The 25,008-nt window shown below is 41.1% G+C and overlaps 1 protein-coding gene across 1 annotated transcript in view; it reads right to left on the bottom strand.

Annotated features, from left to right (window-relative positions):
- Nucleotides 1–24,676, bottom strand: part of LOC126176179 (putative inorganic phosphate cotransporter) — a 79,093-nt gene extending 54,417 nt beyond the window's left edge. The window contains exons 1-4 of the mRNA XM_049923320.1: nucleotides 24,637–24,676; nucleotides 11,937–12,157; nucleotides 8,030–8,263; nucleotides 2,279–2,363 (exon numbers count right to left, since the gene is read on the bottom strand). Coding sequence (XP_049779277.1) covers nucleotides 2,279–2,363; nucleotides 8,030–8,263; nucleotides 11,937–12,157; nucleotides 24,637–24,676 — 580 coding nt within the window. The remainder of the gene's footprint in view (nucleotides 1–2,278; nucleotides 2,364–8,029; nucleotides 8,264–11,936; nucleotides 12,158–24,636) is intronic.
- Between the last annotated feature and the right edge of the window lie 332 nt (nucleotides 24,677–25,008).

Here is a 25,008-nt window from a genome sequence, read left to right as displayed (position 1 = left end):
CAGGGTGTTTCAAAAATGACCGAAATATTTGAAACGGCAATAAAAACTAAACGAGCAGCGATAGAAATACACCGTTTGTTGCAATATGCTTGGGACAACAGTACATTTTCAGGCAGACAAACTTTCGAAATTACAGTAGTTACAATTTTCAACAACAGATGGCGCTGCGGTCTGGGAAACTCTATAGTACGATATTTTCCACATATCCACCATGCGTAGCAATAATATGGCGTAGTCTCTGAATGAAATTACCCGAAGCCTTTGACAACGTGTCTGGCGGAATGGCTTCACATGCAGATGAGATGTACTGCTTCAGCTGTTCAATTGTTTCTGGATTCTGGCGGTACACCTGGTCTTTCAAGTGTCCCCACAGAAAGAAGTCACAGGGGTTCATGTCTGGCGAATAGGGAGGCCAATCCACGCCGCCTCCTGTATGTTTCGGATAGCCCAAAGCAATCACACGATCATCGAAATATTCATTCAGGAAATTAAAGACGTCGGCCGTGCGATGTGACCGGGCACCATCTTGCATAAACCACGAGGTGTTCACAGTGTCGTCTAAGGCAGTTTGTACCGCCACAAATTCACGAAGAATGTCCAGATAGCGTGATGCAGTAATCGTTTCGGATCTGAAAAATGGGCCAGTGATTCCTTTGGAAGAAATGGCGGCCCAGACCAGTACTTTTTGAGGATGCAGGGACGATGGGACTGCTTTTCGGTTCCCCATATGCGCCAGTTCTGTTTATTGACGAAGCCGTCCAGGTAAAAATAAGCTTCGTCAGTAAACCAAATGCTGCCCACATGCATATCGCCGTCATCAATCCTGTGCACTATATCGTTAGTGAATGTCTCTCGTGCAGCAATGGTAGCGGCGCTGAGGGGTTGCCGTGTTTGAATTTTGTATGGATAGAGGTGTAAACTCTGGCGCATGAGACGATACGTGGACGTTGGTGTCATTTGGACCGCAGCTGCAACACGGCGAACGGAAACCCGAGGCCGCTGTTGGATCACCTGCTGCACTAGCTGCGCGTTGCCCTCTGTGGTTGCCGTACGCAGTCGCCCTACCTTTCCAGCACGTTCATCCGTCACGTTCCCAGTCCGTTGAAATTTTTCAAACAGATCCTTTATTGTATCGCTTTTCGGTCCTTTGGTTACATTAAACCTCCGTTGAAAACTTCGTCTTGTTGCAACAACACTGTGTTCTACGCGGTGGAATTCCAACACCAGAAAAATCCTCTGTTCTAAGGAATAAACCATGTTGTCTACAGCACACTTGCACGTTGTGAACAGCACACGCTTACAGCAGAAAGACGACGTACAGAATGGCGCACCCACAGACTGCGTTGTCTTCTATATCGTTCACATCACTTGCAGCGCCATATGTTGTTGAAAATTGTAACTACTGTAATTTCGAAAGTTTGTCCGCCTGAAAATGTACTGTTTTCCCAAGCATTTTGCAACAAACGGTGTATTTCTATCGCTGCTCGTTTAGTTTTTATTGCCGTTTCAAATATACCGGTCATTTTTGAAACACCCTGTATTTTCAGACATTCTACAATCGCTTCATTTCTAAATCGATATCATTTAGAAAACCCTTTCATAAACCTTAGAAAGTTCATTTTCGCTTTTTATAAGCGGCTTTTACCTCTCTCTCTCTCTCTCTCTCTCTCTCTCTCTCTTTATCCATAGCTAACTTGCATAAAGCAGGGTAGGGATACCGATAGCATTATAGAATCTGAGCTGGTTGTCCTTGTGGCTTTTATTTTTTAATGTTCTTACCACATATGCTTTGGAACTTATTTAAATAAATATTTTCTCTCTTCAGAAGATGTGTTAGATTTGAGATATCTAAAGTTGGAGACTTGTACAATGAATTGGTTATTGATCATTATTTTGGCTCTTAGGAAGGTTCCTTCCTAAGAAATCTATCACCTTTATTTTGTTTATGGAAATATTTAGATTATATTGAGTTGAGCACAACTGAAAGTATGTAAAGTTCTTTTCGATCAAAGATAGCGTTTTCGTTGATCATAATTCAAATCAGGGTTCTTTACCAATTTCAAATCTCGATCGATCGGCAGTAATATTCAAAAAACTAGCTGAGCACTTCCACTGCTCTATAACGTGGTGCATTGAAGCAAAAGAAGTTGAGAGTATAGCCTATAATGGTTACATTGAATGATATGTGTTTTTGTATCATCAATCTCGGATGATGGGACAGGGGTCGCTAGTAGATATGTCTGTTTCTAAAATTGGGGAATGGTGTAAGAAAGTATACCTGAAAATATTATGGAGAAACGACTTCTCTCTTCCGGCGGCGACCACTTGGAAATCATATACTGGATAGCAGGAAAAGTCACACCCTGAAACAGAAAACATTCGTCATCTAAATTAATGGCGTTCTCAACCCAATGGTTGACCTAAACACCGGAATACATACTCCATTAAATTTCGGGCATGCAGCCGCGCAAATAAAATTCCTTCTACTGATATTTCGGCCGCGTATCGTCCGGCCATCTTCAGAGCGAGTCACAAGACTGATGACAAGGTGCCAAGCGCGGCCTTATATGCTCCACCGCGGCGGTACTGCGCATGCGGGTCACAGATGCTGCGCCGCCTGTGGCGAAAGCGTACGGACGTTCGATGTGCTTATCGATGTTTGATCGGCGGCGATGACACGGTGACGACTTCTCTGCAATTTAATTAGTCCAAGAGCCGGATTCCATGCTTTGTCCAAATTGAAACCTTTATCTCTGTTTATTAAATTGTTGGCTAATCGAATTTCTATGGCTTCCTTGAATACAGAATCCCAAAAAGAAGAGGTGGATGTTAAAATCTTCACATCACTGTAATTCATGGAATGACCCGTATCAATACAGTGTTCGGCCCCAGCTGACTTGTCTGGTTGTAATAGGCGTGTGTATCTTTGGTGCTCCACGCACCTTTCATGAACGGTGCGTGTTGTTTGACCTATGTATGACTGCTCACAATTTCCGCAAGGAATCTGGTACACACCCGCCTTACGAAGCAATAAATCGTCCTTTACAGAGCCGAGTAAAGCCGCAATCTTCGTGGGGGGCCGGAAGATCACCTTAACACAGTGTTTCTCTAGAATACGGCCTATCTTTGAAGAAAGAGCACCCACATAAGGCAGAAACGCCCTAGATCTGAAGAAATTACTATCTTCTTCCGCATCGTATACCTTCTTTTTAGGTTTTACATCGAATGCTCTACGAATTTGTTGCGGAGAATATCCATTCGATTTAAAAATACTCTTGAGGTATGTTAGCTCTCCTTGTAAATTGTCTTCATCGGATACACAGTGCGCCCGATGCACTAAGGTGTTAAGGACACCCATGCTCTGAGAAGGGTGATGGCGGCTACTGGCATGAAGGTATAGATTTGTATGCGTTGGTTTCCGATGTACGGCATGTCCTAATGTGCCATCACTTTTACGGCGAACGACAACATCCAGAAAGGGGAGGCACCCGTCTTTTTCTATTTCCATGGTAAATTTAATGCTAGCATGGATAGAATTCAAATGCTGAAGAAATCGATGTAATTCATCCATACCATGGGGCCATACCACGAATGTGTCGTCCACGTACCTCCAGAAGACCGTGGGTTTAAAACATGCTGAGTCCAGTGCCTTGTCCTCAAAGTCTTCCATGAATAAATTAGCTACCAGAGGGGAGAGGGGGCTTCCCATGGCAACACCGTCAATTTGCTCATAAAATTCACCATCAAACTGAAAATAAGATGATAAAAGCACATGTTCAAATAAGGCCGTAATGTTCTTATCAAAATGTTGGTTGATAAGAGCTAAAGAGTCCTTTAAAGGTACCTTGGTGTATAATGATACTACGTCAAAACTAACAAGAACATCCATACTATTTAGCCTGACATTGCTAAGTCTCTGAATAAAATCCATAGAATTACGAATGTGGTGACTACATTTTCCTACCAATGGTTTTAATAAGGAAGCTAAATATTTGGCAGAAAAATATGTTGGTGAACCAATAGTGCTCGTTATAGGTCTCATAGACAAGTCCTCTAGACGCTCATCCTTACCCATCTTGTGAACTTTATGGTCTTCCTAAAGTTCACAAGATGGGTAAGGATGAGCGTCTAGAGGACTTGTCTATGAGACCTATAACGAGCACTATTGGTTCACCAACATATTTTTCTGCCAAATATTTAGCTTCCTTATTAAAACCATTGGTAGGAAAATGTAGTCACCACATTCGTAATTCTATGGATTTTATTCAGAGACTTAGCAATGTCAGGCTAAATAGTATGGATGTTCTTGTTAGTTTTGACGTAGTATCATTATACACCAAGGTACCTTTAAAGGACTCTTTAGCTCTTATCAACCAACATTTTGATAAGAACATTACGGCCTTATTTGAACATGTGCTTTTATCATCTTATTTTCAGTTTGATGGTGAATTTTATGAGCAAATTGACGGTGTTGCCATGGGAAGCCCCCTCTCCCCTCTGGTAGCTAATTTATTCATGGAAGACTTTGAGGACAAGGCACTGGACTCAGCATGTTTTAAACCCACGGTCTTCTGGAGGTACGTGGACGACACATTCGTGGTATGGCCCCATGGTATGGATGAATTACATCGATTTCTTCAGCATTTGAATTCTATCCATGCTAGCATTAAATTTACCATGGAAATAGAAAAAGACGGGTGCCTCCCCTTTCTGGATGTTGTCGTTCGCCGTAAAAGTGATGGCACATTAGGACATGCCGTACATCGGAAACCAACGCATACAAATCTATACCTTCATGCCAGTAGCTGCCATCACCCTTCTCAGAGCATGGGTGTCCTTAACACCTTAGTGCATCGGGCGCACTGTGTATCCGATGAAGACAATTTACAAGGAGAGCTAACATACCTCAAGAGTATTTTTAAATCGAATGGATATTCTCCGCAACAAATTCGTAGAGCATTCGATGTAAAACCTAAAAAGAAGGTATACGATGCGGAAGAAGATAGTAATTTCTTCAGATCTAGGGCGTTTCTGCCTTATGTGGGTGCTCTTTCTTCAAAGATAGGCCGTATTCTAGAGAAACACTGTGTTAAGGTGATCTTCCGGCCCCCCACGAAGATTGCGGCTTTACTCGGCTCTGTAAAGGACGATTTATTGCTTCGTAAGGCGGGTGTGTACCAGATTCCTTGCGGAAATTGTGAGCAGTCATACATAGGTCAAACAACACGCACCGTTCATGAAAGGTGCGTGGAGCACCGAAGATACACACGCCTATTACAACCAGACAAGTCAGCTGTGGCTGAACACTGTATTGATACGGGTCATTCCATGAATTACAGTGATGTGAAGATTTTAACATCCACCTCTTCTTTTTGGGATTTTGTATTCAAGGAAGCCATAGAAATTCGATTAGCCAACAATTTAATAAACAGAGATAAAGGTTTCAATTTGGACAAAGCATGGAATCCGGCTCTTGGACTAATTAAATTGCAGAGAAGTCGTCACCGTGTCATCGCCGCCGATCAAACATCGATAAGCACATCGAACGTCCGTACGCTTTCGCCACAGGCGGCGCAGCATCTGTGACCCGCATGCGCAGTACCGCCGCGGTGGAGCATATAAGGCCGCGCTTGGCACCTTGTCATCAGTCTTGTGACTCGCTCTGAAGATGGCCGGACGGTACGCGGCCGAAATATCAGTAGAAGAAATTTTATTTGCGCGGCTGCATGCCCGAAATTTAATGGAGTATTCATTACGCCGCGAGAAGTTGAAAATGCACCGGAATACATGTTGGACACAGTTCCATTAGTGTTACGCCCTTCCCTGATTCCGAATCCGGTTACAACAAGTAACTTTTCACATTAAGAAAATAATGTCAGAGGTGAAAGAAGCGGCAAGCATCAGAAAAAGCCACTACTTTGGTCACATACTGTAATTAAAATATTTTTCATCTACGTCGTTAATTGCAAGTTTCCACCCTCCTCCGTCACCCACGCATTGCGCCATTATCAAGTTGATGACTCTTCGCTGCTTCTCGATGTATGTTTACGCCAAGTTGTACCATTCTCTTTCTTTCCAATTCCAGTCAGTACCCCTTCATTAGTTATCTGATCTACATATCTGATTTCAAGCAGAACCATGTCTGAAAAGTTTCTCTTCACTTCTTATGTTAACTGTTTATCGTTTACTTTTCACTTTCGTACAAGCTACGCTCCAGATTAAAACGTTCAGAGAAGTCTTCCTAACTGTTAAATTTATATAAGATATTAAAAAATCTCTCTTTATGAAACATACATTTTGTGTTTTAGCAAATATGCATTTTATATCCTGTCTACTTCTGCATCTCATTTCGTTAATCTAATTAACTCTTTCTGTGTCGCCTGATTTAATTCGACTACATTCTATAACTGCTTTTTTTCTCTTTTTTGACATTCATCCTACAACATGTTAATACTCTATCATTCGGTTAACTGATCTACTACGTCTTTTGCCATCTCTTTTCCCTGAATGTTAATGCCATTTGGAAATTTCTCCGTATTTCCCTTTGGTGTTTGCTCGGTGTACAGACTGAATAAGATCAGGAATAGCTACAATCCTCCCCTACTCCCTTCTTAATCACAGCTTCCCTTTCACATTCTTTGACTCCTACAATTTCTGATTGGTTCCTGCGCAAGATGTAACCTTCGTCTCCCTGAAGTTTATACCTAATACTTTCATAATTTCAAATAGATTATTCCTTTCAATATTACCAGAAACCTACTCTAAATCAACAAATGCTGCAGTGATTTTCTTTACCCATATTGATATCTGGGTTGTTATGGGTATAGATGGAGATATTACCACTAGTGACTGAACAACATTACGTCAACATTTACATCATCTGCAGACAAATAATTGTAGCTATTACGGGACATATGTATTTAGGTTGGTTAGTACGTCCAAGTACATGTGGTAAGTGCAAGCCATTAATGCTTATTTTCCCCCAGGCAGCAGGTCAGGTGTTGAAGTGTGGACGCCAGAACGCAAAACGTTTATCCCATACTGACAGGTGTAATGCACTTAGTGATGCAGCAGCTACGACCAAGCAGAAAACATCAGGTCGTACAGTTTGTGACATGTTTGTGGGAAGACTGTTCAATGCAGAGAAAATACAAGCATCACATTGATATGTGTACATGTTAAGATACCAATGCACACAATATCTGCACTTATATCTGTTACATCCTGCACACACACACACACACACACACACACACACACACACACACACACACGTGTGTTTTCTCGCTCACTGCATGCAAACTATTAGTCCGACACAAAAATGAACAGGACCTTTTTGTAGCAAATTTTTTAAAATTATCCAAGAAAAACATACAAAGAAACTTTCAAATGTATTTTTCTTGAATAACTAGTAAATTGTGACTCCCAGTGAATACACATCCCTACAAAATTTAACTACTTCAAATTTCCTACAAAAAGGTCCTGTTTGCTTTCTCTGTACGGCTAAGTCTGTGCACAGCGTTCTAGAAAATATGAACATCTCACATGTGGTTTCGAAACCGTTGTGGGTAGCTTAAAACCTGTACGTATATTTTTTAATTCGAACCTTTCCATACAATGAATGATCTTCTGTGCTACTTACCATTCGTCAAGAACCACATTATACACAATATATTGAAAGATTGTGCTCCAATCAATGCCTCACAATTCTAAATGAAAATGGTTCAAATGGCACTATGGGACTTAACTTCTAAGGTCATCAGTCCCCTAGAACCTAGAACTACTTAAACCTAACCAACCTAAGGACATCACACACATGCATGCCCGAGGCAGGATTCGAACCTGCGACCGTAGCGGTGGCGCGGTTCCAGACTGTAGCGCCTGGAACCGCTTGGCCACCCCGGCCGGCACAAATCTAAATGTAATCCTCTGGGCCACAAACATCTGTTCATAATTTTAAGTACAAACAAACAATAGCCCATCAAAACTATAAAACGATTGTGCATACTTTATCTCCGGCAGGTCTTACCTCGGCAAGGCCTTCCAGCAGGCGTACAACAAAAAACAGGTCCTCTTGCAGCCAGACGGCGAACGGGCTGACGATGGTGAGGACCCCGGTGAGGAATGTGCCCAGCCCGAACACCAGCTTCCCGCCGAACTTCTCTGCCAGGATGCCGCCCGGCAGCTGCCCCAGGGCGTAGCCGTAGAAGAAGCCGGCCAGCATGTAGCCCTGGCGCTCCTCGTTCCACAGGAACTCCCCCGTCTGCGGGTGGCGCATCACAGTGCCATATTACCCAACGTCATACGACTCTCATACATGAACATTACCTCAGTATCCGTTTTTCGCAAAATTTCATATAATGGCAGTAGGATGAGTTTAAATGGTGCTACAAAAAATTTCAATTGTTTTCGCAAAAGTATATCCTCCGCGTGAACGAAGACAGAAACTTGGGGTGAAATTCAAGTTACGCAATGAAAACGAACGTTTACCTTGGCCCCTTTCGTAAATTTCCGGTCCATGTTGTTACCGGCAGGAGTCTCTGTGGCACGGCTGGCTCACTTGTTCGCTCGTTCATTCCCCAATGAGGCTCAAGATAACGATAGCACAGCAATAAGTAGCGTTTTGTGTTTTCTGGTTTAGCAGGTCCAATTCAGTTACAACTGTGAGGCGTGATATTTGTCGAGAGCACAGTGCTATGCTTCCTACAGCTCAGAGCAGTGTACGTGGCATCAGCGCTGTTGTGTATACAAAGCGAAATCCAAAGGTCACCGCCGTATGATCGTCCGAAACGTAGGTTACATCAAACAGTGTTCTGCACATAGTCCACACAAGTCTACTCGTCGTGCCAGCCATGATAAAGTGGGGCGAGTTATGTGGCGAAATTTAAGGTCCAAACCAAACAGGATTCTAAAAATTGACATATTACTAAGTGGAAGTATCCGACCTTCATAATGTTTGTATTATGAGTTATTACATCAACAGTCACTTAGATACACATAAAGGAATATTCGTGTTATCGGTTTCAGCAATTATATGCTATCTTTAGAAGTGCTTAACCCAAAAAAGATTTCGTACGCGTTAAACATAGTTAAGCTCTTTGACATCGTAAAGTTCCTTAACATTTTAACGAATGCACATCATACCGTCACATAAGACACTTTTGTCATGTGACGATCTGAAGCGCATTGAAATTTTAAACAACTCTATGATGTTCAAAGTGCTTAACTATATTTGTTTAGCCTGTACAAAACTTTTGCGGGCTAAGACAACCGAAGATGGAAAATAATTTCCGAAATCGGTAATGTGAGTAATCTTTTATATATCTCAGTGATCGTTGGCGTAATAAATAATTTTCAAATTGACAGTTAGGTGCTACAAGCTACAAGAGGTAATTAATATCGTGTGAGATTTTGGAAATTCATTAAGGTCGTGGAGAAGGTTAATAACAATTTATTGTTTACTGTTCATTGATGAGACTACATTCGACTTAAGCTGAAAGTAAAGTGCAGTAACTCGAGAATATGGGGAACACAATCGTCACAAAGCGCAGCAGGGCGTGAGGAAGATTCTCCAAAGCATAATGCGTTATTTAACCGCTTCCCGAAAAAAATGTTCCATGTACAGTCTTCTTTACAAAAAAGATGGTTACAGAAATCATGTACTGTAAATGTATAATTATGCAATAAATTTTTTTTTTAGTTGAGAAAATTTCATACCTATACCCTAATTTTCTTTTATAACACAATTAAATCACAATAAGTAGTTTTTATTGTTTACTACAGCTATCTTCAGATAGACGAAACTGTAAGAAAGCCGCCAATATGCAGCAAAAACTATCGTTTATCTGAAATTATACAGTTACATGCATTCGTATTGTGGGCCAATAAGACAACGATATCATGTAGTTACAAACTTCGTAATGAGACAGATAGGTGGCGTAGGTCCTGAATTATCAGATAATTCAGTTAGTTTTTAAGTATCGTGCCCGGGTGGGTGGGCAGTTAGTTTCCACCTTGTACAAGTTTTATAAACATAACTATTTTATACGCTAAGCTGGCTCATTTCTGTGGAAGCCAGGCTCTGCAAATACTGACACTGCATATGCTTTTCTCACTATAATACTTGCTATACAGTTACAAAAATTGTTTTTACTAATGCAGATAGCCATTCGCTATCTTTATTACCGTCACGTTGTGAAATTATGGTTTTGCAACCTGGCTCGCTGTTGATGTTTGTAACTACATAATGTCAGTCTTGTTGACCCCCAATACAAATGCACGTAGCTACATGACTGCAGGTAATGATGATAGTTTTCACTGTATTTTCATCGCTTCTTTTTCGGTTTCGGCGATCTGAAGATGGTTGGAGAAAGGAACCGAAACTAGTTACCGCGCTTTAATTGTACTAAAAATGCACTCTAGACATTTATAATGTAGAAAATTTTAATTAATACATTTTTATTACATTGAGACCTCCGTCTCCTCCCTGACAACACAAGACTTTACTAGTACCTCGATATATTGAAGATTCATTTCTTGTACAATTGAGAGAGTATTCTGAGAAATTCGTTTTTCAACAGGTTGGAGTATCGCCGCACTGACACCAGTATTTGACAACAGTTCTTAAAAATGTGCTGCCTCAGGGATGGATCGGCAGTGAAGTGCATACGGGTGTCATGGAATGTGATTTTTTGGGTGGAGGAGGCTTTTAGAAGACTCCAACTTTGCGTTAATTGCAACACTATATAGCAGTATCAGCTAATACAGTATCGCCAGACATGCCTGAAAAAGAATGGGATGAGTTAGCCTGTTGTGTAGATGTTTTCCGTGCGTCCAGTGGAGGGAACGCTGATCATTTGTGAAACGTAAATGAAAACTTTGACCAGTAATCTAATTGTAAAAAGTACCCAAAGATTATATGTGAATACTTCTGAACGATGCCAGATACTGCCTTTGAAAATAAAAACTGAGAAACTTGAAGTAAATTTTAACTTGTATATCTCCATCCATGTAGGATATATATAGCCTAGTCAAATCAGATTAATGTTTTTACTACATCCTGTATATTCCGGACAAATGCTAGAGTAATACCGTGCAGGTGTTAGAGGCAAAGCAGAAAAGTTAGGATACAGTCACAAAACCATCACTGGGCTAAACAGCAGAGTATCTTCCTGCCTTAGAAAAGCGGGCTGAAACTTACCGAAGTTTTTGGTTAGCCTATCGACGTAATGGCACCACTTCAGTACATTTTTTATACATGGTTTCATAGAAACTTTAGACACTAAGCTCTTTAGTCTGTGTCCATTGATCTATACTGATAACTGAATTCTATTCTTGTCTGGAACAGATTAATCTGATTAAGAGTTAAGCTGTTTTATGTGAACCATTAGTAATCGTTTCTAAAGTTATTCTCATTTCAGTGTGTGCTATGGATGTATTTGTGCCCTTCACCAATAATATAACCGTTGCATATTGAGGCTTGAAAATTTCTGGTTGTATCCAATATGCATTTTATCTCGTTAGAGAAGGAGAAGTAAGCGTGATACCAGTGTACGTATGTGTTCATGACAACAATTACAATACACAGTACACATTCTCTAAGCTAAATAACCCGATTTTCAAAGCACAGGGTAACGAAATTTTCCACTGTAAACAGTTTAAAACATTTATTCTTGGAGCACTTGTTGAAATGGCATGTTACCAGTTAGATACAAATTAAATGTTTCTCGTCATTTTCCTGTAGCATTCTTGACAATGAGCTACGGACGTGTAACGAAGCGACCAGACTGGAGAAAACCGAGAAACGAACTGCAATGATTTGTGTGGCGAGGTTCCTGATTTGGGTCACTATTATATATCTGTCACATCAGTTCAGTGCTCCACCTTAAAAAAACTGACAACTAGTGGAAGCAGGTTCCATTTAGAGAGCTACTCACGACCGCAGTGCTCGGTTCGTAGATTTCTCCAGGGCAGACGTCTTCGGTGCTGGTGTTGGCGTAGCCGTTCAGGTGATGACCCTCCCTGGCCTCTCGGATCTCCAGCGCTGTCAGATTGACCATGGTCACGATGGCCACCGACAGGTTGACACGCAGCGCGTACAGGTTCGCCACGCCCAGCATTCCCATCAGCAGGAGAGTGTAGCGTACTTTCCACCAACCTGCACACACAAGTGGGGTTTTGTTTCAAATAAACTACATTTCCTCTCCGTTGACAAGATAACACTAAGTAGCCTTATAGCCGTTCCCTTTACTGACGTGCTGCTCTTCTATAAGGTAACCGGTTCGAATGCTACAAAAGACTTTCTTACCCAGTATTTGACAAGCAATGAGATAATGGCTTGTGCTGTAGAACCGATCACCAGACTGTGCCCCAAAGTCTGGTGTTAAATCTGGAATGTGTCAGAGTATGTAGTGTTCCTGCTGATCCATCTGTGTCATTCATACTTCAAGCTCTGCAGTGCTTTTGGTATAATTACGTGGATACGGAAAGTAGATGAATATTTTCCGATGAGTCAACACTTTTTTCGTGCGTAGTAGCAAACAAGTCCAATGTCTATGTATGGTGGAGAGGAAACGATGCCACACAAAAGTTGTGTGTGATAAAAACAAATTCAATATTTTCTTAAGGGGGGTAGGACGTCAAACGGGTTGACTTGGAGCAGGGGAGGCACCACAGGACATTTTAATTTCCACTGTCTATACTTTTACAAGTAAATTCATAAAACTTTGTCAGCATGACCAGGAAGGATTCAGGATTCACACTCGTAGCAGCGGAGTTCAAAAACATAACAAAATAATTTTTTTTACATGTGAAATTTCATCATTTTTTCACTTACTATTGGCTGCAGTTGTTGCTATAGGTACACTTTTCTTCATAAGTAAGACAGACTGTTCGATGAATTTTGCACAGCATACAAACCATACTTACAGGTGTCTGAAACTCTAGAATCTATTTAATTTATGAAAAAATGAATGAGCTGTTAGGTTTTAAACTTTATGTTTAGAAAAAAATCAAATTTTGTAGTTAATTATCTCAATTTTTACCACAGTTTTTAATAGATTTGGAAAATTCTAGAGTTTCATACCCCTGTAAGTATGGTTTGTATGCTGTGCAAAATTCATCAAAGAATCTCTCTTACTTGTAAAGAAAAATGTACCTATAGCAACAAATGCAGCCAACAGTAAGTGAAAAAAATGATGAAATTTCATATCTAAAAAAAATTATTTTGTTATGTTTTTGCACTTCCACTGCTATGAGTGTGAATTCTGGATCCTTCTTGGTCATGCTGACAAATTTTTATGAATTTATTTGTAAAAGTATAGACAGTAGAAAATAAAATGTCCTGTGGTGCCTCTCCTGCTCCAAGTCGGCCCGTTTGACGTCCTACCCCCCTTAATGGGTTCAGGTCTGTTATTCGCAATGGACAGAAGAGATCACGAACATCGCAAGAAAAATATTCGGGAATGGGAAAAGAGTGTATATGAACATTGTCCAGTTAGAAGTGGCGACCCTGACGTTGTAGGAACGACTATAGAATGAGGTGGATGATGATCTTGAATCATCCTACGTTGTCAAATGATTCCCTCAAAAGCTTCTTCTCGGTTCATTAATCATTCTGTTTATGAATGGGCTAAATTTAATTAATGCGACATCGATATACAGTTTAAAACGTTTTTCTGCTTTTCATTGCGTAACATCATAGTTGGAGCGTCTATTTCCGGGAATTTTACTGCGCTTTTAGAAATATTTTGTGATAGATTCCTGCCCAGTAAACAGTCCGTAAATCCCAGCCAATAAATCTGGGAGATGTGCACAGTATTTCTCTGCTGTGGCCAGAATTGAATCCTGCATGTCGCTGTCTGTAACACCTGTACAGCTACCGCTCCGCATATGGAAGTGCCCTCGTAAGCGACCCTGACGTCTCTTTTCATCAATTCGCTACTTCATAGCATTCATTTCAACTGCATCTTTCGCAAGTAGGGTGACTCGTGATGCAGTCTAAGAGGCAGCCCGGTGAGCGGCACCTTCGCTCGTAGCCCAGCTTAAAATAAAATCCCAATAATGTTAGAAAATACTTTGAATGCGAAATCAATTATGTGGCAACGCTTAACCGTAGTGTAAATCATTCTTAATTTTACACAAACAACTCGTTTGAAGAGCTAAGGCGATAATCATCATTTAAATCACATTATTAAAAGTTCTTAGCCGGACAGACTATAAAACGTACATCATACTTTAAAATCACTTTTTGTGATTGGAGATTCACATTGACTGTGACACTACAAAATAGTGCGGAACTACAACTGGACTTCTGGCGCAGCTAGTAAATTCACTGAAGGAAGAGGGCACGTTCCAAAATGTGGATGCGCTGAAGATGAGGCTGCCAAAGTGGACAGTGATGGGTACTTTTGAAGTAAAAAAAGGTCCCTCAGATCAATGTGTCTTTGACATTTTGGTGGGAGTTGTGCTCAGTAGTGGAATGTAACTGCCGACTTTGGTATCTAAAAGTGCTTAAGATTCTTTACCCAGTATGAATATCTATGCAGACGCGTGATCAGAGGTCTTCAGACAGTGTTGGCACACGATCTCATGGAGGGTACAATACAGTTGCCATGCGAGATGGATGTCGCCGCTCCTTAGCTGACTAATACCACCTTGCCATTTTTCAGTAACTGCCTCCTTGAGTCAACGAGACTTTTGCCTACGTCTCATACTACGGGGATTATTCCGAGCTCGATCTGGGCTGTTTGAAAGAAATCGTTCTGGGAACTGGCCCTCGTCATTTTGAACCTTAGAAACGTTTCGATCGTCTTTGCAGAATGACTAATTGTTAATAGTTCATGATAGCGCGACCCAAAATGATTTTATTTGATGAAGTTTTTTTTATTTCCGCCAGTGATCACAAGACTTTTGGTCCTTAGACTACCAGTTTCGGTAAGTAATGACCATCTTCAGATCTGTAGCAAAACATGGGAAATAAAATACAATCAGTGAACAGATTAAGTCTTGGAAAAATGAAATGTGCCATAAATAAAAATTATTACTTTCATAGATGTGAAAGCCTACGTTTAAGATATGGCGAGGCATAACTGTTTTATAACATTTTCTACTACAATAAAGCCGTATTGGCATCGTCACAATATAAACACAGAATCAGCTTAACAGTGTCTCACAAATTTGAAATGTGATGTAAACTAGGTCACAGTTCTGGCAGTCACACTGTCTCTATCGCTACTGTTTATGACTAACTGCAGTGCAGTAGCCACAGCAAATGCTCGTGCCGTAAGCTTATTAGATGTCGCTATGTAAGTCTACACATATTCGCTGATTATAATATTGTAAAGTATGCAATAAATGAGTAATGGAATAGGTAAAGTCTATAGTAAGCTTACCAAATGTATAAGTTATTACAGTGATAAACTGTAATAATTAGAAAAACGAATAAAGTTAAATTTAAAATTGTTGAAGGAAATAGTTAAGTGATAATACATGTTTGTGAGACGCCCTTGTGGCCATTTTAGATAAAAATAATAACATATACAAGAACAAGGTTATGGAGCTAGGAAAACAACGAAGTTGATAGGATTGCTAGAGAAAGAAGCGAAAAATGATGAAGACAAATCAGTGACGTCTGTTGGCGTCGTCACCGGAATGCAGCGTAGGCAAGAAGCCAGTGGAGTTTAATAAATAGAGAGCCTCGAAGCCAGTGGAGTTTATTAAATAGAGAGCCTAACGTACCTTCGGGCACGCCGTTCCAAGAAAACTGTAATGAAATATTGTAACAATCACTTAATAAGATTATCTTGTTAATGAAATGTGTCATATAAAAAGAGAAGGGAGACTCAAATTCGAGCAAACGGAGCAAATGTGTGATGCGATGCGCCCTATACTACGTAACGACAGGGCAAGATAAACAGATGAGAGGTTTTCTATCATTAACTTAAAACATCGTCAAACAAAGAAAAGCAGGCATTGGGTACAAAATTATGTTCCCCATTGAGCACTTTCGCGGCTCTATCTTTTGGCTTTATAAATTTAAAGTTCATCCAATAAACTGAGAGCACGGCCTTTTTGCGCTCTGTGGAGAACACGCATACTTTTTTCAATACTCCCTACATTATGCTCGGTTTCCGCTAAGTGCAAACCAAAGACAGTTTTGTTACTCGGCTGTAAAAGCTTCTCAAAACTAACATTAAAAGAGCGACCGGTTTGGACGATACAGTACTTAACACAATTATTACATTTGAGTCTGTTTACGCCTCAGCTGTCAAATTTGTCATGTGCACTTCTCAACTAATGTTCTCCGCGAAGTTGTAGCGTGTTGTTAACTTGGAAACGGCATCTGACTTTAGATTTTCTAACACATTTCTCTGGTTGGGGGCACATTGCCGTGAAATTTCATTGAGATGGTTTTCATTATTTCTCTATTTGCACTGTCTCCTGGTTGAGTTTGCGTTTGCCTACTATTTGTTTTTTTTATCTCTGTAGCCTCTTGTAAGGACACGTGAACAGGCATTCACGATAATATATGTGCATTTGGGTTTTCTGAAAATGGATCATCTGTGTTTGTTGTCAACTTTCTTAATAGTAAGGCAATAGATTTCTTCTGCTTCCGTAGTAAAAGTTATTTTCGGGCGTGCTGCATGTTGCTGGGGCCTAAGCTGAAACTGGCCGTGGAAGCCTGTTTACGTTTCTTCGTTTGTGTTACTCTCTGCAATGCCGTCTGTGGGAGCCATCACAAACTTTGATTCTGCCTAAATCCGAGTCGAGTGGAGAATTATCAACGTCATTATCAGAGGTTTGGCCTTTTAAATTCTTTATTGTGTCATTTGGATATTATACAGGATGGTTGAATCCTACAAAGTGATTTTTGTTGCAACAAAAGCACCGGTTGTCTCCAGCTCCTAAAGTATACAGCATCAGAGAATTCCTGTTGCAGCTGCGTTTCTCATGCGGTGCACAAAGGCTGCTTTCCTGGAGCAGCACGTCAAGTGGGAGTGAGTGCGCTGCTGGCCTCGTGAGCCACGGCAGCGAGCGCCTGAGCGTCCTGTCACTGTCACTGATACTCAGACGTCAAACGTGTTGAACAATCTCTCAGCAAGACCGTCCACTCTCCCACGGCCCCACAAGAGTAACAAAGTTCTGTCAGTTGCAAAGTGACCCTTGGTGCTTTTCAGGATTGTGCTCATTGCTTACTAAGCCGGTAATAAGCTCTATATAACAGAACGATTGTTGAGAAAATCAAAGTTTTTATGAGATCATGTTCATCATTGGCTCCATTTAAGTCAACAGCACTAGGCTTTGACTGATTACTTTTAGTGCCCTCGATTAGTGCCCTATAGGCCACAAACCTGTTTCTTCTATCATGTATTCATGGAATACTTCTTCTCCTTCCTTACAGTTAAGCGAAAGTAGCTGTTGTAAAACGTCGGCTACCAACACAGTCCCAGTATGAAGGTACTTGATGGGAACCCAAATGTCCCGCATGATAGTTACTACCCTCTTGCTAATCGAATGCTCGAACAGATTGTTCTGTACTTTGAAGAAAGAGTCACACAAGTGTGTTACACGCTTTGAAGCTGTAATAGATTAATTAAGTTTGGGCTGTAGGAAAGGGCAGCAGTTTTGGTCCCCACTAGTACTTACTGACGTATAGCCATTCTAAAAATACACTATCACTCAACATACACATTTGTTTTAAGAAAGAGAGAAACTACACACCACGAAGGAATTATCAAATAGGGACGGATATTGTTAGATGTGAAACACATGTACAGACAATGTGAAATACATGTACAAACAAACAAATGATTACAATTTCAGAAAAATTGTATGATTTATTCAAGAAAAGAGGTTTACAAATTGAGCAGAATAACAACGTATTGGTCCACCTCTGCCTATAATGAGGGACATCGTGCAAGATTCTGTCAAACTGGCTCATTAGATCGACTCAATCCCGACCTGGTTTCAAGGACCTGTTCCAAAGATTGTGAACTGGGGAGAGATCCGGCTATCTTGCTGGCCAAGGCAGGGTTTGGCAAACACGAATCCAGCCAATAGAAACTCTCGTCATATGCCGGTGGACATTATCTTGCTGAAATTAAAGCCCAGGATGGCTTGTCATGAACGGCAACAAAACGACGTAGAATATCGACATACCGCTGTGCTATAAGGGCTCTGCAGATGACAAGAGGTCCTGTTACGAAAGAAAATGGCATCCCAGACCATGACTTCTGGTTGTCGGGTTATGTGGTGGGCGACAGTTAGGTTGATATCCTATCACTGTCCGGAGCATCTCCAGATATGTCTTCTCTGGTCAGTGGGGCTCAAATCGAAGCGGGCTCATCATTGAAGACAATACTTCTCCTGTAAACGGGATTCCAGCGGACAGCTGTGGCATATCAACCTGACTGTCGTCTGTCTTACGGCCCGACTACCTGGCGTGATGGTCTGGTTAGCCATTTCTTTCCGTAGTACGATCCCTTTCGTCATCAGCCGGCCGGAGTGGCCGAGCGGTTCTAGGCGCTACAGTCTGGAGCCGCGCGACCGGTACGGTGGCAGGTTCGAATCCTGCCTCGGTCATGGATGTGTGTGATGTCCTTAGGTTAGTTAGGTTTAAGTAGTTTTAAGTTCTATGGGACTGATGACCTCAGAAGTTAAGTCCCATAGTGCTCAGAGTCATTTGAACCATTTTGAACCTTTGGTTATCATCCTAAGAACCCTTATAGCACAATGTACGTCGGTGATATTCTACTCCCCGTTTTACTGTTCTTCATGACGAGTCATTCTGGGCTTACATTTCAGCAAGATACTGCCAACTCGCACATGACGAGAATTTCTACTGCCTGTGCTCATGCTTGACCTTGGCCGGCAAGGTCGCCGGATCTCTTCCCAGTTCAAAATGTTTGGAGCTTCTCGGGTTTCCACGATCTAACGTGCCGATTGCATAGACTTAGGCACCGTATCCCTCAGGAGGACATCCTGAAACCTTTTCAGTCATTCTAAGCCGAATAACTGCTTGCATAAGGGCCCGAAGTGGATAAATGAGTCAGCTTTGGCAGCAGTCATTGGCCTAAACCAGCTAAGCACCGAGTCGAAATCTTGGAGAACGTTTACTGGTACGCCATTACAAGCTGCTGAATCTGTACGCTACATCCATGCCCGACGCAGGATTCGAACCTGCGACCGTAGCAGCAGCGCGGTTCCGGACTGAAGGGCCTAGAATCGCTCGGCCACAACGGCCGGCAAGTACAGTTTCGTGAAATGCTTTTTTTACCAAGTGGAAATTAACGAAAATTTTGTAAATGTACTGAAGAATCTAGATTCAATCGTAAAGGAATTCTCAACTTCTACAACAGCCATTACTGGTCGGAACACAACCCACATTTCATCCGTGAACGTGATTTTCAGACACGCTTTGGGATAAACCCGCGGACTGGAATCGTGGGAGCAGTGCTTTTAGGTCCCTACCTACAGTATTGCCATACAAATTCAATGTCCCTATGTATGGTATGTTTCTTTGAAATACTTTGCCTGTCGCATTAGAAAACTTTCCACTTCGTATTCGGCGACAACTGTGGGCTCAGCATATTGCTGCACCCCCAGAGTTTGGAATGAATGTGCGTAATTATTTAAATGAGGTGTTTCCAGGGAAATTGATTGGACTTGGAGGTCCAATGTTTTGGCCTCCACGTTCCCCGGCCTTAATCCACTAGACTTTTATTAGTGGGATACTTAAATTAACAAGTTTATACTACTCCACCCGTGGATGTACAATACCTAATAGCTGCTTCGGCCATGGTCGATGAAGGTGTGTTGCCTAGGGTTCAGCAATGTGTGATCCTCCGGTTGGCGAAGAGTTTGCAAATACAAGGTGCTCACTTTGAACATCTTCTTTAAAGTGAACAATGCTTATACGTGTATGTACTGCCTCTGTGAAGGTAAGCTTATATGTCAAATATACAGAATGGAATCCTTGTGCGTAGCATAATGTGCAATCCAGTGTAGTCTACCTTTTTTGTAGTTGTACCTCACTGGATAAAGCCGATGTTGCTGTATTATTTTCTGTTGGCTTTATTTGCGTTATAGACGAAACAAAGTGTCCGTTTAGGTCTGTAAGAACTTTATATGTTATGTCTTAATGTTTAAATAAACGTAGTAGTAAAAGAAATAAATACACAAGATACCGCATTGTGGAGGTGTAAGTTGGATACAATTATATGCTGTAACTGAAAAAAGAAGTTTGCTGTGAACGCGAATCGAGCCTCTACGAGTCTGCATATCCGTTCCCCGTAGAATTAGTTGTCCCATTGAGGTAATGCTTCTTCACCGCGCTAATTTCACGCTCTCTATTCTTGACCACGCTTCACGCACTTTACATCTTTTCTAGGGCCTCAGTTTTTAAATTGTATCTGCATTAAACCTATTGGCGGGACTAGGTTGGTTTTTCTTGGTACATTTTTGTCTTGAACTGGGGTCAGGAATCGCTTGTCGACTTCCAAGTGCGGCATTTTTTCTTCACCCGTATACCGCCACATCTAGAATGACCATGAATTTTTTTCTCTCGAATCTGAGTGTAGAAATGTGCAGTCCTGTCCCACCTATTAAAATGAAGTGGTTGACAGAAGAAAGTGCTGACCCACATAAGCGTATTTTGTGCTATTGCATGTTTTACGTTCGGTTAAGTTCTAAGAAAAGCACTTAAAATAATACAAGACAATTTTATAGCAGCTAGAGCTTTTTAGTAGTACATTGCTCACATGTTTTATTCAAAACTTAAGCAGGGATTGAGTCAGGTCCCAGAACGATTCGGTTCCTGGTCAGACTAACTCCTCTTAGTCTTAAAACCGTATCGCAGAAAACAATTGCCAACATTTGTGGCCGCGGATCAGAGTGCGGAGGCATCAGTTATAGTTCTACTCTACCATTGCCCACTGCTTGTTAAGTATCTCCATCGGGGATCTACAGTCCCTACCTGCTGTATGAAGATACCTAGTAAAAATAAACCCATGCAGTGAAGTTGAAACACATTGCAAACTGTGGAGCGGCATTATGTACTTCTAGAATCACATCACAGCTTTCTCGACACAAGATTGTGAAGGTTTATTTCGACGATATTTTATGGAAAACATTTCGCACTTTTTCCTTGAAACAGATGTTTAACCGTGTAAATCTCAGCTTTTTAGACCATAAAAAAGCAGAAGATAGTTGCAGACGAAAGGTTTTTACCAATAGACCTTCATATTGGCGCTGTAAGCTACAACAATAAGTAATTGCAAATTCACGTATTGCACTGAAAATTTGATACCGTTTACAGATTAAATATTCACTACTATACTGCTGCCGACCGTATATTTTGTAATGTCAGTACAATGTAACAACATTAAAATTCATAGACAAATAATATTTATTTTAACTTCGATACCAATTTCAGGGACAAAGATAACTGAAAACGTAACTACGCTTTATATTATAATAGCAATACTTTTGCTTTGAATAATGTTCAAATGGCTCTGAGCACTATGGGACTTAACTTCTGAGGTCATCAGTCCCCTAGAAGTTAGAACTACTTAAACCTAACTAACCTAAGGACATTGCACACATCCATGCCCGAGGCAGGATTCGAACCTGCGACCGTAGCGGTGGCGCAGCTCCGGACTGAAACGCCTAGAACCTCTCGGCCACTCCAGCCGGCTTGAATAATGTATAATACTGAATAATTACAGTATATATCATTTACATGTATCTCTCATATTAACCGAAATTAATGATATTACAAATTACAACATATATAAATATGAAAACATTAAATATCACTCGCTCTGCACTTCCATCTCTTCGGGTGCAATCGTACTGGAATCCAAATAGCGAAGAGACACTTTCTCAGGATTTCAGAATCATAAAGTCTGAGGCGTTTCTTTTTTTATCTTTCATTGTACCAAGAAATAGTGTAGTAGTTGTCGGTGGACACATTTCAGTGAGAACCTAAGACGGGCTGAACTAGTCGCTTGATTATGTCGAACGGTTTGTGCGATATAAAGGAAGGACCTTCTCTTCGTTTGCCGCGGTATGTCTCAAGGCTGTGCACATAAAACGTTCTTTTGTCGCACATGGCATAAAATTTCAGGTCGAACTTTGCCGACTTGGCAGGCATTTATTGGATGAAACTACACCGATCTCGAAAGGGAAGCAGCTTTTCATCAATGGTCACAAATTCTGATAGTGAGTGGATGTTTTTACAGTTACTTTCAAAGTTTCTGTGTATCTCCCTAGCGGATAATAATCTCTCATACTTTTCTCGTATTCCCCTAGTCGCCCTCTCATCAAACCTGATGTTTCTCACTAGGAGCCTACGTCTATTACAGGATAATGCAGCTCGGCAAGCTCTTCGGGCATAGGCGAGGCTACATTTGTTGAGACCGATCAAGAACAGAACTCCACAAAGAGCTTTCATTTCCGAAGAAGAAGTTAATCTAGTATTTATTTCCCTCGTATATCGAACTGTACATCTCCGTTCTCAAATATATAGGTTTGTGTAGCCAACAATTTTGTCTATCATATTTGTAGGAATGAATCTCATAAAGGGGTCCAATACCGAGGAAATATTTCTCCCTGCTGGCTCGGGCCTGGAAATACTTTTATAATGTTTTTTGATTTCGTTTTCATCGACAGAGATAAGGAGTCACTTATCCAAAGTGTTGCCCCACCTATTCCGAAGCAAAAACTGTAATCATTGCCTTGAATATCATCTAAGGGATAGGAATGTTCGTCCCCAGATTGTTCTGAGTCGCTGCGTGGCAATCCATGTTCATACTTTCTTCCTTCCCTCTGTGGCAATCCATGTTCACACTTTCTTCCTTCCCTCTGTGGCAATCCATGTTCACACTTTCTTCCTTCCCTCCACTTTCATTGGTGAAATCGCATGGAGGCTCTACCCCTTCACCTTGGTCCTCAGATAGTCCACGAAGCATTTGAGGTATGATTTCGTAAGATATCTTGTCTCTGTTCCTAGAAAAGCAAAAGGGAGCAAAGACGTAATATGTGCATTGCTCTTACCTCAATATGCAGCGACTGTCAGCATAGAGGACGGTAAAAGCAAAAGGAGATACGATAAAGTGAATACGTAAATGATTGACCGCGCGATATGCAATGCCGCCTGTGCGATGTTTTCAATTCAACGGGTAGTTTCTCACTAACTACACCAGGAAACAAGGGACAGACACGTGCAATACTCGGTGGAAGGCCTAACCTGGGAATTCCTAGAAACAGAACACGAGGGGAGTGAGGACTAACACGTACTTCCTCGAAAACTGCGGTTGCGGCACTTTCTGCCACCGCGCGGCATTTAGAGGGTTAATCACAAAATAGGAATTAAAATGATTAAAGAAGCTAACACAATTGTCATGCAGAAGTTACGTGAGCGAAACATGGGGAATACTGCGCATAAAATTTAATACTCAATTCAGTAAGATGTAAAAATGTCATATGAAGAATTTAAGTTCACGTGCCAGTTACTGTAGTTTACGCTACATGAAAGCAAATATCGTAATACAATTAGCACAGAAAGTATAGAGGATTAAATATTTATATTTAATTATTGTCGGTGTATCAGTGGGACAGTGTTAGATGTGCAGGACGCCATTTGGGATTTCGAAACACAGTGAAAAATATGCAACAGAATGCTGCCGTGCGGATACGAAATACGGTCCATCTGTACAGGAGCCCAGGCTCTCAGATCTTTCGCAAAATGAACTTGACGAGTGAATAGTCCAGGGAGAAGAAATTCATACTTCAAGCTTTGTCGATTAGACGGAAGAGAACCAGGAAGGAAAACTGAACAGAGTAGTTTATGACTTGGAAAGATATCATGCGATGAACTCAACAAACGTACAACAATGGTAATAGAATCCAGCAGGATTGGCCCAGGGGACACTGAGGTTAATTTTGTTATATTGGCTGTAAAATAGCAGATAACGACCGAAGTAGGTAGGATACACGAGAATGCAGACGGGCAATAGGAAGAAAATAATTTCGGAAAAAGAGCTATCCGTTAAAATCACATACAAATTTCAGTGTTAGGAAGTAATTTGTAAAGGTATTCGTCTGGAGCGTATCACTATGTGGAAGTGAAATGTGTACAATATAAAGTTCAAACAAGAAATGAAAATAGAAGTTTCTGACGTGTCATGCTACAGAATGTTGCTGGAGATTAGATGTGAAAATAGAATGACTAGTGAGGAGGTGCTGAACGAAATAAGGAAGAAAAAAGTTTATGGCAGAATTCATAGGTATCGAACTGAGGCATCAAAGAATCACAATTTAGAAATGGAGGACATAGCAGGCGACAAAATTGTAGACGGCGACCAAGACTGGAGTGTAGTGTTCCGATTCAAATGGCTGGAGGATGCAGCAGTTAGGCAAAGGTAGTGAGACCAGCACAGGGTAGACTATTGTGGAGAGCTGAATCGGTCCAGTCTTTCCATCTAAGACCACAACAAACATAATAACGTTATATTGTTCTATAAATCAGAAATCAGAATACTATATATAGTAGAAGTAGTTCTTCGTTTAAAAGTGAGCAGTCATTCAGTACTAACTGGGTCATTGTTGGAGACTGTGTGTAGTTCCTAAAATTACCCTGCTCGAACTGGGAAATTTGTCCCACGGACAGTTCCATAGCGTACAGATACTGGTCATAGATCCTACCAAATATACATACATCTCAAGAAATTAAATCTCTTGTCAGTTGCTGCCTTCCCTGACACAGTTACCTTATCCTAAGGTACTTCCACTATATACAGCCTACACTTCTGTGGAATAATTCGTTTATCATGGTGTGTATTTCACTCCCTTAGTTAAATCTTTGTGGATAGTTTCACTAATGTCCCATATTTATTAGTAGCGTGTGGTATCGTGCTAGCATCTACCACAATCCATAAACTGTCTTGTCAGTCTTTATCGTAAAGCATTATAGTTGTAAATTGTCTTAGCCCTGATGGGAAGGAGCCA

The sequence above is a fragment of the Schistocerca cancellata genome, chromosome 3, assembly GCF_023864275.1.
Source record: "Schistocerca cancellata isolate TAMUIC-IGC-003103 chromosome 3, iqSchCanc2.1, whole genome shotgun sequence".
NCBI lineage: Eukaryota > Metazoa > Arthropoda > Insecta > Orthoptera > Acrididae > Schistocerca > Schistocerca cancellata.
Note: the sequence above shows the minus strand (reverse complement) of the source record. Positions and strands in the feature narration are given on the sequence as shown.